At 42.3% G+C, this 14,250-nt stretch overlaps 1 protein-coding gene across 1 annotated transcript in view; it reads left to right on the forward strand.

Moving 5' to 3' along the window:
* CHD1L (chromodomain helicase DNA binding protein 1 like) overlaps positions 1-14,250 on the forward strand; it is a 71,426-nt gene that overhangs the window by 43,445 nt on the left and 13,731 nt on the right. Inside the window, 8 exon segments of the mRNA XM_035727131.1 lie at positions 207-324; positions 326-362; positions 3,247-3,295; positions 3,298-3,411; positions 7,896-8,044; positions 9,309-9,472; positions 10,018-10,223; positions 11,365-11,463. Of these exon segments, the coding sequence (XP_035583024.1) occupies positions 207-324; positions 326-362; positions 3,247-3,295; positions 3,298-3,411; positions 7,896-8,044; positions 9,309-9,472; positions 10,018-10,223; positions 11,365-11,463 (936 nt within the window).

The raw sequence follows: 14,250 nt of genomic DNA on the forward strand, positions 1-14,250 counted from the left end.
TAATTTATGACCCTCTCTTATCCCTTCCTTGACTCTCTTGGAAAGCTTCTGTGGGCCAGATCTCTCTAACAATTGCTCAGATCCGCATAGTCCAGTCTCCCTTTAGTTGTACCCTGAACGTAGCATTTTGGGTTTGTTTCCTTTAGGTATATCAACCTTGTATGCCTGTGTTCATCTCTGCAGCACACCCTCTCCTTTGACTCTGTACAGGTCTGTTAAAGTTATTCGGCTGATTGGCCGAGACACTGTGGAGGAAATAGTCTGTAGGAAAGCAGCCTCCAAACTGCAGCTTACCAACACTATCATAGAGGGGGGCCATTTACTCTGGGGCCCAGAAACCTGCAGCGGATGCTGACCTCCAGGTATCATATGTTTGTTCTTCCCTTAAGAATGTGTCATATTTCTCAGAGTCCATAGGTTCTAGAGGGAGAGGGTGTGGGTGGGGTTAGCCTGGTGATGTGTATTAAAGAGGGCACGTACTGAACGGAGCACTGGGTGTTATACGCGAACAGTGAATCACGAACTACATCAAAAACTAATGTACTGTATGGTGATTAACATAACATGATAAAATATAATTAAAAAAAAAAATCCTGAATGGCTTCATACTGGCCAGGCTGGCATCAAAATTAGTGAGGTGACGCTATTTGAGGAGATTGTAAAACTAAGGCCATCTGCAAAGGAAAGATGGTGGTGTCTACTTAATGATGGCTTTATCATAGCAAATATTATAAAGCTATCTCTTTAATAAAAATAATTAGCCAATTATATATTCCAAAATGATTAAGAAGAAAAGATATTAGCATGCTTAATTAACATTGACTATATAAAACAAAAATAATTTACATCTGTTAAAGCTTTCCAAATATTTGAATCAAAAGAAACACTGAATTTTCTACGAACTGCTAGTAATTAGTTGACCACACTTACTGTGCCTTTACTTAGCTGAATTTTTGTAAATAAAACTAAAAACCAAAAAAAAAAAGTGTCATATTGTCAGTACTTTTTTGTTTAGATTTTTATTTATTTATTTGACAGAGAGAGACACAGCGAGAGAGGGAACACAAGCAGGGGAGTGGGAGAGGGAGAAGCAGGCTCCCCTCTGAGCAGGAGCTCGATGCGGGGCTCGATCCCAGGACCCTGGGACCATGACCCGAGCCGAAGGCAGACGCTTAATGACTGAGCCACCCAGGCGCCCCTGTCAGTACTTTCTTGTGGGTGAGAAAGTTAACACAAAGAACTGGTATTAATACTCACTCTCCCCAACTACCCATTTGTTCCCTGGCCAGACATACCTGCCATGGTATCTCCTGCATGCAAGCAAGGACTAGAAATGAAAATGATATATAAATGTAGTGGAATATGGAATAACAGGAATGGGCTTTAGACCCCCCTCACTTGGATTCAGATCTAAGCCTTGTCCCTTATGGCTTATGTAGCTTTGAGCAGGTATCTTCACCTCTCAGATGTGCTCTGTTTGCATTTCAGAAAATGAGAATACTGCAAGTTACCTCCGAGGACTGTTAAAAAAATTAGATAAAGAACTCCGCTTAATAAATGATAATTAATCCCATACCTCATCTTCACCCCAGACCCTTTGATCAGTGAGTGACCTTCATAGTCAGAGGAGGGTAGATGAGATCAGGAATTCAAAATTAGACTTCCGGAGAAATGGATGAAAGAATAAATTGCTTGAAGATGGGAATATTGGATAGGAAACAAATGCTGACTTGAAGATTTTCTCTTCTGGAAGAGGGCTTTGAGTTATTCTGTAGTAGCCCCTGGGTTAAAATTAGAACCCATATTATAATATATCGTAGGTTCTTCCATTTTGGCCCAGGATCATGTTCACTGAAACAGAAGCACTTCAGATGATACTTAGCCCACAGTAAGCATTCAATAAATGTTCACTACATCTGCCTCTTTGTAGGGTAATGACCTGCTTCCCTCCCAGGACTTGAGAATGCTGTATCTCTTAGATTTAATAAACCACAACCCCATGTTTTATTACTGGATTATTTTAAAACAATGAACAAACTGCTTTCATCTGAGACAAGGTCATTGGGTTGTCACCTTTTTTTGGCAACCAAAGAGATAACTAGTGTAGTCTGGAGGGGAGGGAGAAAGCAGACTTTTTTTTTTTAAAGATTTATTTATTTGTTTGATAGACAGCAAGAGAGGGAACACAAGCAGGGGAGTGGGAGAGGGAGAAGCAGGCCTCCCGCTGAGCAGGGAGCCCGATGCGGGGCTTGATCCCAGGACCCTGGGATCATGACCTGAGCCGAAGGCAGACACTTAATGACTGAGCCACCCAGGCGCCCCAAAAGCAGACTTCAGAGCCGGAACGTAACCTTCTGGTGTCCTTGAGCTGGGCAAGAAGTCCGACGGAGCCCTCTCAAACAGCTGGTGTTGGGAACAGTTTACGTTCCCATCAGTATTTGGCTTACAAATACTAGACCATCTAGAGATAACTGACCCAGTCTAAAAGGGTAAGATATGAACTAGAAGCCACGATGTGAGTCTGCCTTGATTTGGAACCTCAGAGAGTTAATGCTTAAGGAGTTGCAAAGTGGAAGTAGGAAGCTAAAGCCAGGGAAATTATTTGAACTGTTTGGGTGGTTCCTGTATCCCTACGGAATAGGCTAAGGGTGCCCTTTAAGATAAGGGAAGAGAGGCAGGATAGTGCAGTGCCAGAGAAATATCCAGGAAGATTAGAATTGAGAAATGGCCTTCAGGTCTGGCTATCAGTTATTACTGGTCTTTGCGAAGATGTTTCCATAGGGCGCTGTGGTAGGAAACCAGATTGCCGAAGGAAAGAAGTCAGTTAGTTAATGGTAGAGGGAAAGTACCCAGTGTAGCCTTCTTTGAAATTTGTCAGTGGGAGAGAGACTGACTGGGTCTCTGATTTCTCATGTGGCTGCTGGAAGTGCCCGTGAGAAGGACTCTGAGAAGTGCTATAGATAATGCAGGATATTACTGTTCTTTAGGAAAATATTGGCTAATTTTTCTTGTGGTGGTGGAGAATTGTCAAAGTCAACATCACTGATCAGTATTCATTGCCTCTCTGCTTGGCTGTCGTCCATCCACCTATTAAATGGCCCTGTTGGTGTCATCCTCATGGGGAGAGAAGAATGGCTGACCAACAGGGAAGGGATTCACCTTGTGTCATTAAGCCATGTAGCACATCACTGACATCCCAATGCTTATTTTCATGAGAACTAACTGGACTTTTTCATTTTCTCCAAGTTGAGTGAGATACTCAAATTCGGTTTGGATAAATTGCTTTCATCTGAGGGAGCACCGTGGATGAAATAGAGCTGGAGACGATCCTGGGAGAAACAGAAGAGGGCCAGTGGATCTCTGATGCCTTGCCTAAAACAGAAGGAGGAGTCAGCGAGCAGGAGGAAGGCAGTAAGTTGGGGTTGAGAGTAGAGCAAATGGCACAGCCGCCCAAGTTAGACATGAGTGAGATTGGTCCTCATAGAAAGTCCTGGATAGTGAGTGCTCCCTGGGGCATCTTTTCCTACCCAGCCCTATTCTTATCTTGGGCACACTGTTTAAGACTTCTTTGCTCCAAGAACTCTTCCTAGACTGACTGGAAATTGTCTGACTATTCCTTTGTAGCTGAACTTTGAACCCACTCAATGATATCAATGCTTGTAGTATATCTTAAAGATTTTAATTTGTACCATTTCTGCCTTGATTGCAAGCATCTTCTCCTTTGTTAGTGAAGCCCACTGTCCTTAGTATGGCACCCTCCACATTTTCCTTTTCTGAATAGTAGAATGATTTGTTTTTTTACATTGGTTGAACGTTTACTTTGTGCTTGAACAAAAGTGTGTACTGCATCATGTACTTTATACCCGTTTTTTCATTTAATCTTCACGTGCTCCATAAAGGTGTAGGTACTGCTAATTTTTTAGTGAAACAATACATGTAAATTATGAGAGGATTTTGTCTTTTCTGAATTTGGTCAGCATTTGTCTTTTTTTTTCAGTTCTGAGTATTTGAATTTCTGACTTGAAGTGTTTTTTACATAGAGCTTTGTAAGGATTTTCCCTGCTGTCTTATACTTATTTTTGTCATGCATCAGTGGCAGCAGGGATTCAGTGTGGATATGGGGTGAGGTTTGAGGGTCTTACTCTAGACTTCTTAATTCAAGAGTACCTTATTCCACAGATATGCAGACATGTAGCTTTTTTACTAGATGATGCCTTCTTTTTTGGTGGGGAGTGGGGTTGGCATGACTTCTGGTTTTGTGATTTTCTTTGTTTCTGTAGGATTCCCAATTTCCATCACTTGCTTCCTTTTTTTGCCACAAAACTGCCAAAGGATGTCTCTTTCTCCAGAAGCAGTGCCTTCCCAAACTCCTGGCTGCATGCACTTTCTGGTCCCGTCCTTTAAATTCCTTAGTAGCCCGTGCTCTGATCTACCGAGTCAGAGACTTGTCCTTATTATTTTCACATGTAGGGTGTGGCACTCTTTGAGGGGCTGTGTCCAACACTGCCATTCTCTGCCTCACTCTCTAGTGTGGACTTGGGAGTGGGCTCTGTTGGCGTTTGGATGTTTATTTCTCTACTTACCTGCAAATGGAAGTTTGTAATGTTCTCTGACTCCTCGTTTTATAGTACACATGGATTAGGGGTGGTTTTATAGGGTATATGGAGAGATTGGAATTTAGGCAGCTAGTATTGTTCTATAGGACACAGCTCTTTGACTTTTCTCATGTTTTTATCTTTTAAGTTTATTAATATTAGTATCCCATCTTTATTCCTCAAGTATTCTTGTTCTCGGTTTTAATCTCATCCTGTTTTCGTTTTACAGATAATAATGTCCTCCCTTGAGACATTTATTATAGCTTTTATTTTATTTTATTTTTTTAGATTTTATTTATTAGAGAGACAGAGAAAGCACGAGCAGGGGGAGAGGCAGAGGGAGAAGGAGAAGCAGGCTCCCCGCTGAGCAGGGAGCCCAATGTGGGACTCGATCCCAGGACCCCAGGATCATGACCTGAGCCAAAGGCAGATGCTTAGCCAACTGAGCCACCCAGGTGCCCCTATTATATAGCTTTTTAAAAAGTATTCTTTGGCCCCCTGCATTTTTTGTCTTTCCTCCGATTGCTGCTTTTGCTGCTTTTTCAAAATTTGCTTTAGAACCTCTTGTTTTTGTCTTGAGTTTTCTTGAAATAACTGGTCTTCTCTGGCTGTCTGAAAACAGTGTTCACTGAAATGTACCAGTGAAGTGCCCAAGCTGATAGGCAGCCCAAAGCCGAGCAGGTATGTGGAGTCTTAGTCTTTAGTCTTTATTCCAGCATTACTGGTTGGGGAGCCGGCTTCTGCATTGAGGAGGCTTTCCCAGATGTCTATATTTGAAGTCTTTTCTTTGGGCAACTTAGTTTCTCCAGAGATGAATCCTTTAGTATCTTTCTTGGGTTTGAATAAACCTGTTTGCTCAAATTGAAGAGACAGTGGATGACAAGGATTCATGGTGCTCCTGTTATTGGGTGTACACAATTTCTCACAGATCCCCCACTCTCCAGCACCTTGTCCTTGTCCATCCTTTGAAGGATTGAAAGGGTCTCTATTCTCAAAATCACCCCTTGACTAGGCTCCTGTGTTTGGCCTCTTTGGTTTTTCTTAATCTGTTCTCATTGTTTCAGCCACTTTATGTTTTCCAAGAGTTATTAAACTTTCCATCCACTATTGTCTCATATCTTTTCAAAATCCCTTTACTGCCATTTAGTGGTTTTAGGTGGGAGAAGAAATGGATGCATGTGACCCTATTTTGAAGTTATACTTGGATATGAAATACTAAAGCTTGCACCCATTTCTGCACTCATCTAGATTAATTTCAGCTTATTTTCCTAATGTTATTAGAACAAAATAAGATTTTGCTGTTTTCTAGAAAGATAATTATATTCCTCAGTCAGTGCTGCCAGAAAAGATTTCCTACTTGTATTAAAATTTGGAATCTTGGGTGCCTGGGTGGCTCAGTTGGTTAAGCAACTGCCTTCGGCTCAGGTCATGATCCTAGAGTCCTAGGATCGAGTCCCGCATCGGGCTACCTCCTCAGCAGGGAGTCTGCTTCTCCCTCTGACCCTCCCCCCTCTCATGTACTCTCTCTCTCATCTCTCTCTCTCAAATAAATAAACTTTAAAATCTTTAAAAAAAAATTTGGAATCTTGTCTTGGATCAATGAGTACATGTTCACTCTGTGGTAGATGGTTCTACTAGCAGGACATAGATGAGGGTCTAGGCCTGTGGTCTCCAGCCTCCTCTTGGCTGCAGAGTGAGGACAGGGAGCATGATTAAAAGTAATATAAATGAATATGAAAGACCAGTAGTTAAAGCAATTTTGATCAAAACAAATAAAAAACAGGGTTGCTTTATCTGGAACGTCAGGGTTTTTTTAAAAAGCGTGTTTGTAAGTTGAGAATTGCATGCAATATGAAGCTACATATGTTGATCATATTTGACACTTCTCAGCTCTTTATTTTTTTTTCCACTTGTTGATAGAGCACCTCATTGAAAGCCCCTGCTGATTTAATTAGCAAATGCCAATTAGAATTACAGCTGGCTGGATTTGGGTACAAGTGTGAAGCAATTGATCTCTTGAGAATGAAAATGTTTTGCTTTCATACTCTCTAGAGAAAACATACTTAAAGCTGATTTCATAATGCTGTGAAAATACATTCTTTGGTAGTGTGTGCTATTAAATACGCTTCACTTTAGAATCATTATGTCACCTCTCTGTGGTTGTTGATCTTGGCTTGTCATGACTTCTCTTTACCACTGATTCATGATCTTGGCACATCACCCAACCTTTCAGCCTTTGTGTCCTCATCTATAAAATCGTGCTGTTAATGTCTGCTTTACTCTTTTAAATAGTTGAAAAATTAAATGTGATAATAGATGTGAAAGTGTTCCGATAGCATAAAATACTATCAAGATTACATTATTATCATTATTATTATTACCATAATTAGTATGTGCTGGTCTGTTCACTCTCCATCCTTCTACAGACACAGGAATGCTCTGAAAAGAGCATGCAGGCTTTTGAGTCAAAATCCTGCCTTCATTTATTAGCAGTGAGAACTGGGGAGTCCCTTAATCCCCTGTCTGAGCCTCATTTCTCCCTTTCTTCAGTGGGGTTAGTTATACCAGGATTGTGGGGAGGCTCATAAAGATACTTCATGAGATCTGAAAAGAATATTATAAATCACAGGAATTATTTTTGTGATTCTCCATTTTCTCATAGATTTGCCACTTGTTCCTTTTTTTTTTTTTTTTTAAAGATTTTATTCATCCATTCATGAGAGACAGAGGAGGAGAGAAAGAGAGGGAGAGAGAGAAGCAGAGGGAGAAGCAGGCTCCCAAGGAGCAGGGAGCCCGATGCGGGACTCGATCCCAGGACCCCGGGATCATGACCTGAGCCGAAGGCAGACGCCCAACCATCTGAGCCACCCAGGCGCCCCTTGTTCCTTTAATATATATTACAGAAAAGGGGGGTGAGAGTTGAGTATTAAGTATGTGCAGAATAAAAAAATTATGTTCTCAGGTATCTTTTATTAAGTGATCTTAATATCAGTGAGACTAGTAGTGTGGAATCGGTGATGAGTGATCCCAAGATTCAACAGGGTGGAGGTATCCAGCCGAGACTTGCAGACCAGCTAGAGGTGGACCAGAGGGCATTAGCCACGCCCTCTCCTTTAAACAGTAAATGTGTGAGATTCCCACCTATCAGTGTTCGTGGAATCCAGAATCAGTACCTTCATCACAAGCTAGCCTTAGCCCATTTGGAATATAAACTGTTCTCTTTGCCCTTATCGCTTTGAATAGAATTAATCCATTTTTCTCTAGTATCTGACATTTCTCTTTTGTGTTTTATGTTTTTAGAAAACCATATGTACTTATTTGAGGGTAAAGATTATTCCAAGGAGCCTAGTAAAGAAGATAGAAAATCCTTTGAGCAACTGGTGAACCTTCAGAAAACCCTTTTGGAGAAAACTACGCAAGAGGGCCGGTTACTCCGAAATAAAAGCAGTGTAAGGACTATTAATTTGTGTAAGAGAATAAATTCTCCCAAATTTGCATCCTAAGAGAACAAAAAATGATGCTGGGAGTGATTTATTGAGAAATAAGTATGTAGACATTTGTTGAAATATAAGTAAATTAACTGTACTCTAGTATGAAATCTGTGTAAAAGTTGGCATAAATAACATTAACAGGAAGAGTGTATTTTACCACTAAATGCAGGTGAAAGCAGCCCTGTCCATCTTAGCCATCCCAGAAGGGATCACCAAAATACCACACCCTGCTCCTGGTAATTTGACCCTGTGTCACTAACAGAGGGTGGCAGTCATGAACGATGTATATAATGTTCTTGGTATTTGGCACTTAGTATGTGCTCGTTAAATGCTAGCTATTGTTAAGATAATCATGATGGTGAAATACTCTGTTTGAGAAGGAATTATATAATACATTGTAGGAGGATTTGCTTTAAAAATGGTTAAACTGGGGCCCCTGCGTGGCTCAGTCAGGTAAGCATCTGCCTTTGGCTCACATCATGATCCCAGGGTCTTGGGATCGAGTCCTGCATCGGGCTGCCTGCTCAGCGGGGAGTCTGCTTCTCTCTCTGCCTCTGCCTCTCCCCCTGCTTGTGCTCTCTCTCTCTCTCTCACTCTGACAAATAAATAAATAAAATCTTTTAAAAAAATAAAAAATAAAAATGGTTAAACCTAAAATGGGCTCTTGGAGGGTATGCTTTCTCTTAAAAAAAATTACTTTTCTGAAGTATCTGATCCTATTGAAATTAATCAGATGATGTACTGCTCTACCAGCCATGAGTTGAGTTTGGTTGAGCTTAGAGCACACACAATATCCTGATCACCAGGCCAGTGACGATGTGTAATGTGAACAGTAAATTGAAGTGTCTTGCCACCACTTCCCACCACACAAGGGGGCAGGGAGATGCAGTTTTGTGAAATATTAAGTGTGTTGCTTTCACACAGAATGTGTTTTGTTTTGTTTTGTTTTTAAAGATTTTATTGACTTATTTGACAGACACAGCGAGAGAGGGAACACCAGCAGGGGGAGTGGGAGAGGGAGAAGCAGGCTTCCCGCCGAGCAGGGAGCCCGATGCAGGCCTCCATCCCAGGACCCTGAGACCATGACCTGAGCCGAAGGCAGACGCTTAACGACTGAGCCACCCAGGTGCCCCACACAGAATGTGTTTTAAGGATGAATGAAACTCATGAAGGGACAGGCAGCCCCCAACCTTCGTGGTTATAGATCTTGTTCTTCCTAAAGGTTCTCCTCCCAGGCCTTGCGGAAGGGTCTACCAAGAGGAAGTGGATTCTGAGCCCAGAGGAACTGGAGGACAGAAGGAAGAAGAGACAAGAAGCAGCAGCCAAGAGAAAGAGACTAATGGAGGAGAAGAAGAGGAAAAACGAAGAAGCAGAACACGAGAAAAAGTATGTGTGTCTTAGTTGATTGTATTATTATAAAGCTGATGAGGGTCACGTTTAAAGGAATCACTATTGTATACTGCGTCCACAGTTGAACGCTTTAAAATTGCAGAAAACTTCTATAAAACTGGTAGCTCCTTCTGGTAAGAGAATGTTTTTTTTTAAAGATTGAGCTTTAACCCTAACAGCGTACTTTTGTAAAAAGTCCTGAATGCCTAAGGTAGAGAGACTCATTCAGCTGAAGCAGGAAAATGTTAAGGTTTTATTGTCGCTGCCTGACAGAGTTAGTTCACTTGAACAGTACCTTAATCTTGTTCTTAAAAACAGGGACATCCGATGGCTGCTCATTATTAAAGTAGAGTCAGGAGGCAGCTAGACTCATCAGTAAGACTTCTTGTTGATTTACAAATAGGCAGAAAACTGCAATCAGGGTGAGTGTCTAATTGCACTTCCACTGGGCACTTGCTATTTGTGAATAGCAGGATGAAGTGCGCGCCAAGAGAAATTGTGATAGGCCAGGTTAATTTCCTGTTCTCTCTGGCCTGTTGAAGGATGGCCTGGTGGGAGTCCAACAATTACCAGTCCTTCTGCCTGCCTTCTGAGGAGAGCGAACCGGAGGACCTAGAGGACAGGGAAGAGGAGAGCTCTGCCCAGCTGGATTATGAAGATTCAGATTCAAGTGCCATCAAGTATGTTAGCGGTGATGTCACCCACCCACAGGCTGGGGCAGAGGATGCTGTCATCGTGCACTGCGTAGGTAGGAGGAGTGGTACTGGCCCAGGGTGGGTGCCTTGTCCTTTATGATGCCAAGAACTAGGGAGGAGGCAGAAGTCTGACCCAGGGATGACTGATGAGCCAGCGCGGTCCTGTGGTCAAAAAAAGGCAAATTTGAGAATCCAGAGATACAGATTTGACTCTTGGTGCTCTCATTTACCTGCTTGTGTATAATTGGGTAATTCCCTATTCTCTGCACAAGTTTTTTTAAGAGGGTGAAAGGAGGCAACATATATAAGACAAAGCTTTTAGAAAAAGCAAAACTGCCAGCATGTTCTCTCCTGCTTCCACGATCTTCGTACTTTTTACTTCCTCTGCCTGGAACCCTCTTTCCACAGATGGCCACATTAAGCATTGTTCAGGTGTCTGCATCTCAGAGAGGTCTCCCCTGAGTGCCTCATGTAAAACAGACCCCACCCCCATGCCTCTATTATTCTCTCCTCCTTTTCCTACCTGAGTTTACTTTATTACATGTATCACCACCCTGACGTATTATGTATGTATTTGTTTATGTGATTGTCTCATAAACTTCATGGGAGCCATTTCTTGTTGTTGTCCACTGCTATGACTCTGGTGCCTAGAGCAGTGTCTGACGTGTAATACATCTAACAAATATTTGTAGAATGAGTGCATGACTGTCAATAGAAGGTACTAACCAGCCGTGTTAGTAGCAGCTCAAATAAGTCATTTAACCTTTTTCTTCCTTACCTGTAAAATGGGAGTTGTATGCTGTTGTATTACCAGTGCTTGAGCTGTTTGTTTTTTTGTTTTTTTATTGTTACATTAGTCACCAGACATTACATCATTAGTTTTGATGTAGTGTTCCATGATTCATTGTTTGCGTATAACACCCAGTGCTCCATGCAGAATGTGCCCTCTTTAATATGCTTGAGCTATTTGTTACGTTATGTCTACTCTCCACCTTTCCTATTAGGTTAGCGATGTATATTCCATAAAACATAAACATTTTTGAGAAGTCCAACCTATGATATTCCTGGGAGGCTACATAGGTGTTTCTTCCCTTTGAAAATTCATCCTCTACAAATCTAGTTGGCATACCTTTGTGTTTTCGAATTGTGGGCTGGACTTTGCCTCCTATAAATGAAAATTTTTTCTTCTCTCAGATGACTCTGGTCGCTGGGGCAGAGGTGGTTTATTCACAGCTTTGGAAACACGATCTGCTGAGCCAAGAAAAATATATGAGCTGGCTGGGAAAATGAAAGGTAAGAAGCAAAGCAGAGAAAAAGGGTGAGGATGGAGTACAAGAGGAGAGGACACTTAGGACAGGTATCACGTGGGTTATGAAGCACTAATTAAGGAGTTAGAGCTAGTTGGGGGTCTCATTAGCTAGTTTTGTCATCATTTAATTAGTTACGTGACTTTGAGGCAGTCCCTTACCCTCCCAGTGCCTATTTTCTCATCTGTAATTTGTGAATAATACTTATTCCACCTACCTCATGGGACTCTAATGAGGATAGTGGAAATGCAAGTATTCTGATAAATGTCAATCCCTCTGTGCATGTTTAAGTATTGGCATGAAGAGCGTTTCATTGTTTACCTCCACCGCGACCAACTCACCCCATCTTCATGAGGGAATATTTCTCGAAAATGTCAGAGACCTGTGGGAGAGAAATCAGACCTGCCATTAAAGTGCTAACAAGAGCTGAGGTTGGGTGTTGAAGAGGAAGAGATTGTTTTTATGAGGTTAGCATAGGCTGAGATACAGCACTCCCTGGAGGCAGAAGTAAAGGTGCTTGGGGCCAAAGGAGCTTGGAAGTCTGAAAGTATCCTCCCTTGGCATGGAGAAGGAGAAAGGGCACCTTCTTTTACGTGCAGAAATCACAAAGTAACAAGAGGAGTAAAATTATTATTGTCATTATTTTCTGGGGACTTGAGAGGCCAAGGGACCTTGTTCAATAGAGAAGGGCCCTTCAGATTCCTCAGAGATTGGTTTTTCCCTAACTCTTCTGCCTAGTTCTCTAGGGTGGAAAGGGATATAAGGACTTAGAAGGAATACTCTTTCTACTAAGATAGATCAATGACAGAAAGGTTTAACAGGTTAAAATAACTGAGATCTAGCTATTGATTGGGCGGTTGGAAAAGCAGAGAATTCAGGAGAGGTCAGAACTAGAAATGAAGACCGAGGAATGCCTGTTTGGATCCTTGTTTGAAAATGTGAGGGAGGCAGGATGGGGAAATGAGAGGGCAGAAAACAGAACATGGAAAACACCTCCACTTAGGAACAGCAGCAAGAAGGGTAGACAAGGAATTGTCAGCTAAGAGGACCTTGAGAATATAATATTTTGAAGTATAAAGGAGGAAAAGGTGTCAAGAAGTGGTCTGCATTGTCAGGCACCAAAGTGAGGATGAGAACTGGGAAAAGGTCATTGGATTTGCATGACTTTAGAGTACTTTGAGGAGAGTGTGAAGACTAAACCTTAGTTAAGGCTTATGAGTAGTCAGTAAGGAAACAGGGCTGAGAGTGTGCAGTCTTCTGAAGAAGAACTGAAATAGGGTAGAGCTGGATAGATGAAAGTGTGGGCTAGAAATTACCAGGGAGGGCTTCATGGAGGCGGGGAAAGTACTCTTGGGCCTGGAAAGATGGGTTGAATTTAAGTGAGTGGTGAGAAATGGAAGACGATCCATGACTGTCTCTCGTGCTTTTTGGTATTCCCTCAACTTCTGTCATTCCCAGTACAGGGTGTTGAATGACCTAGGCAGTCATACAGGGAATGTATTTAGGGAATGATGTGTAGGCCAGGCAGGCCAGAGTACAGGGTTGAGGCTGAGGAATAGAGGAAAGTTTGATTTTAAAGAGAGGGATATGGACCACGGTATAGAAGACTGTACGTGGCTTGTCCAGGGAGATGCCATTCTAAGCAGGACCTTATCCAGTGGGTAATGGCTAGTCATTTGGGAGTTTGAATAGAAGAATGGCCTAACAGAGCCAGTATTTTAGAATGACTTAAAAGATTGGTGTGTGTAGGATGGACTGAGGAATAAAAGGTTCAAACTGAAGTGTGTAAAGCCATATAATTATTTTAGCACATTTTTCTAGAGCATTAGTTTGGTTTGACTTGGATGAGTTAGAAAAATGTACGAATAGATGCAGATAGAGTGCAGTGTTTGAATGGTTTAAAACAAACTTAAGACTTCTGAAGGAATTTTAAGTTCATAATGCCCTCCCCTTCCCATCCCCAGATGATCTGGGTTTGCATTCACTCTCTAGTACCTGCAGGAGTACTTTGTAGGTAATATGTAAGGGACATTGAACTGGGAGATCATAAAACTTCAGAAGTGAAGAGGATGACATCAGCAACATTGGTGGTATAAGACATTCTGCCTTTTTATCCCCCCCTTTTGATCGAATTAGACATCCATACACAAACAAAGGCATGTTGGTGGGTCTTTTGGGACCTAGCACCTACTCCAAAGGACCTGAGAGGAGGCTTGCCCACCACTGCCACCCATAAGAGACAGACAGACCTCCATGCAGGCTACGGAGCCAGCACAACTGCCTAGACCCCCTCTTGCCACTGTCAGGGAAAAATCGGATGAGTGCTCACCAGGCAGGTACTCATGCATGAGACAGAACTCAGAAATCCAGCCTTCCTGCGGGAAGACTTCAGGATACCACTGGAGAAGAAAGATGAGAAAAACAAAAATAGGAGTTGGTCGCAGTGGAGGTGGTAAGAGAAACTCTCCTGCTGCTGCCTCTCCCCCAGGGAAACACTGAATGGACTGATGTAGTTGGTGGAGGTGATCTCTCCTGTGGGGGGAAAGGAAAGTGGTGAGTAAACTCCTGGCTGTCCCAGGCAGATGGAACACAGCTGGAGAAACCCATTTTCCTCTGCCAGCACCCACAGTACTAAGGTGGGAGTTCTGTGACTGGGAGGAGGTAGATCCGAATTTCATATGGTGTCAGAGGGTTTGTGCTCAACAGGAAGCTCAGCCACAGTCTCTGGGAGTACCACACCCAGGATCTCCCTACTGGGTCCACAGGCTCCCAC

This window comes from Zalophus californianus, chromosome 4, assembly GCF_009762305.2.
Source record: "Zalophus californianus isolate mZalCal1 chromosome 4, mZalCal1.pri.v2, whole genome shotgun sequence".
Lineage (NCBI taxonomy): Eukaryota > Metazoa > Chordata > Mammalia > Carnivora > Otariidae > Zalophus > Zalophus californianus.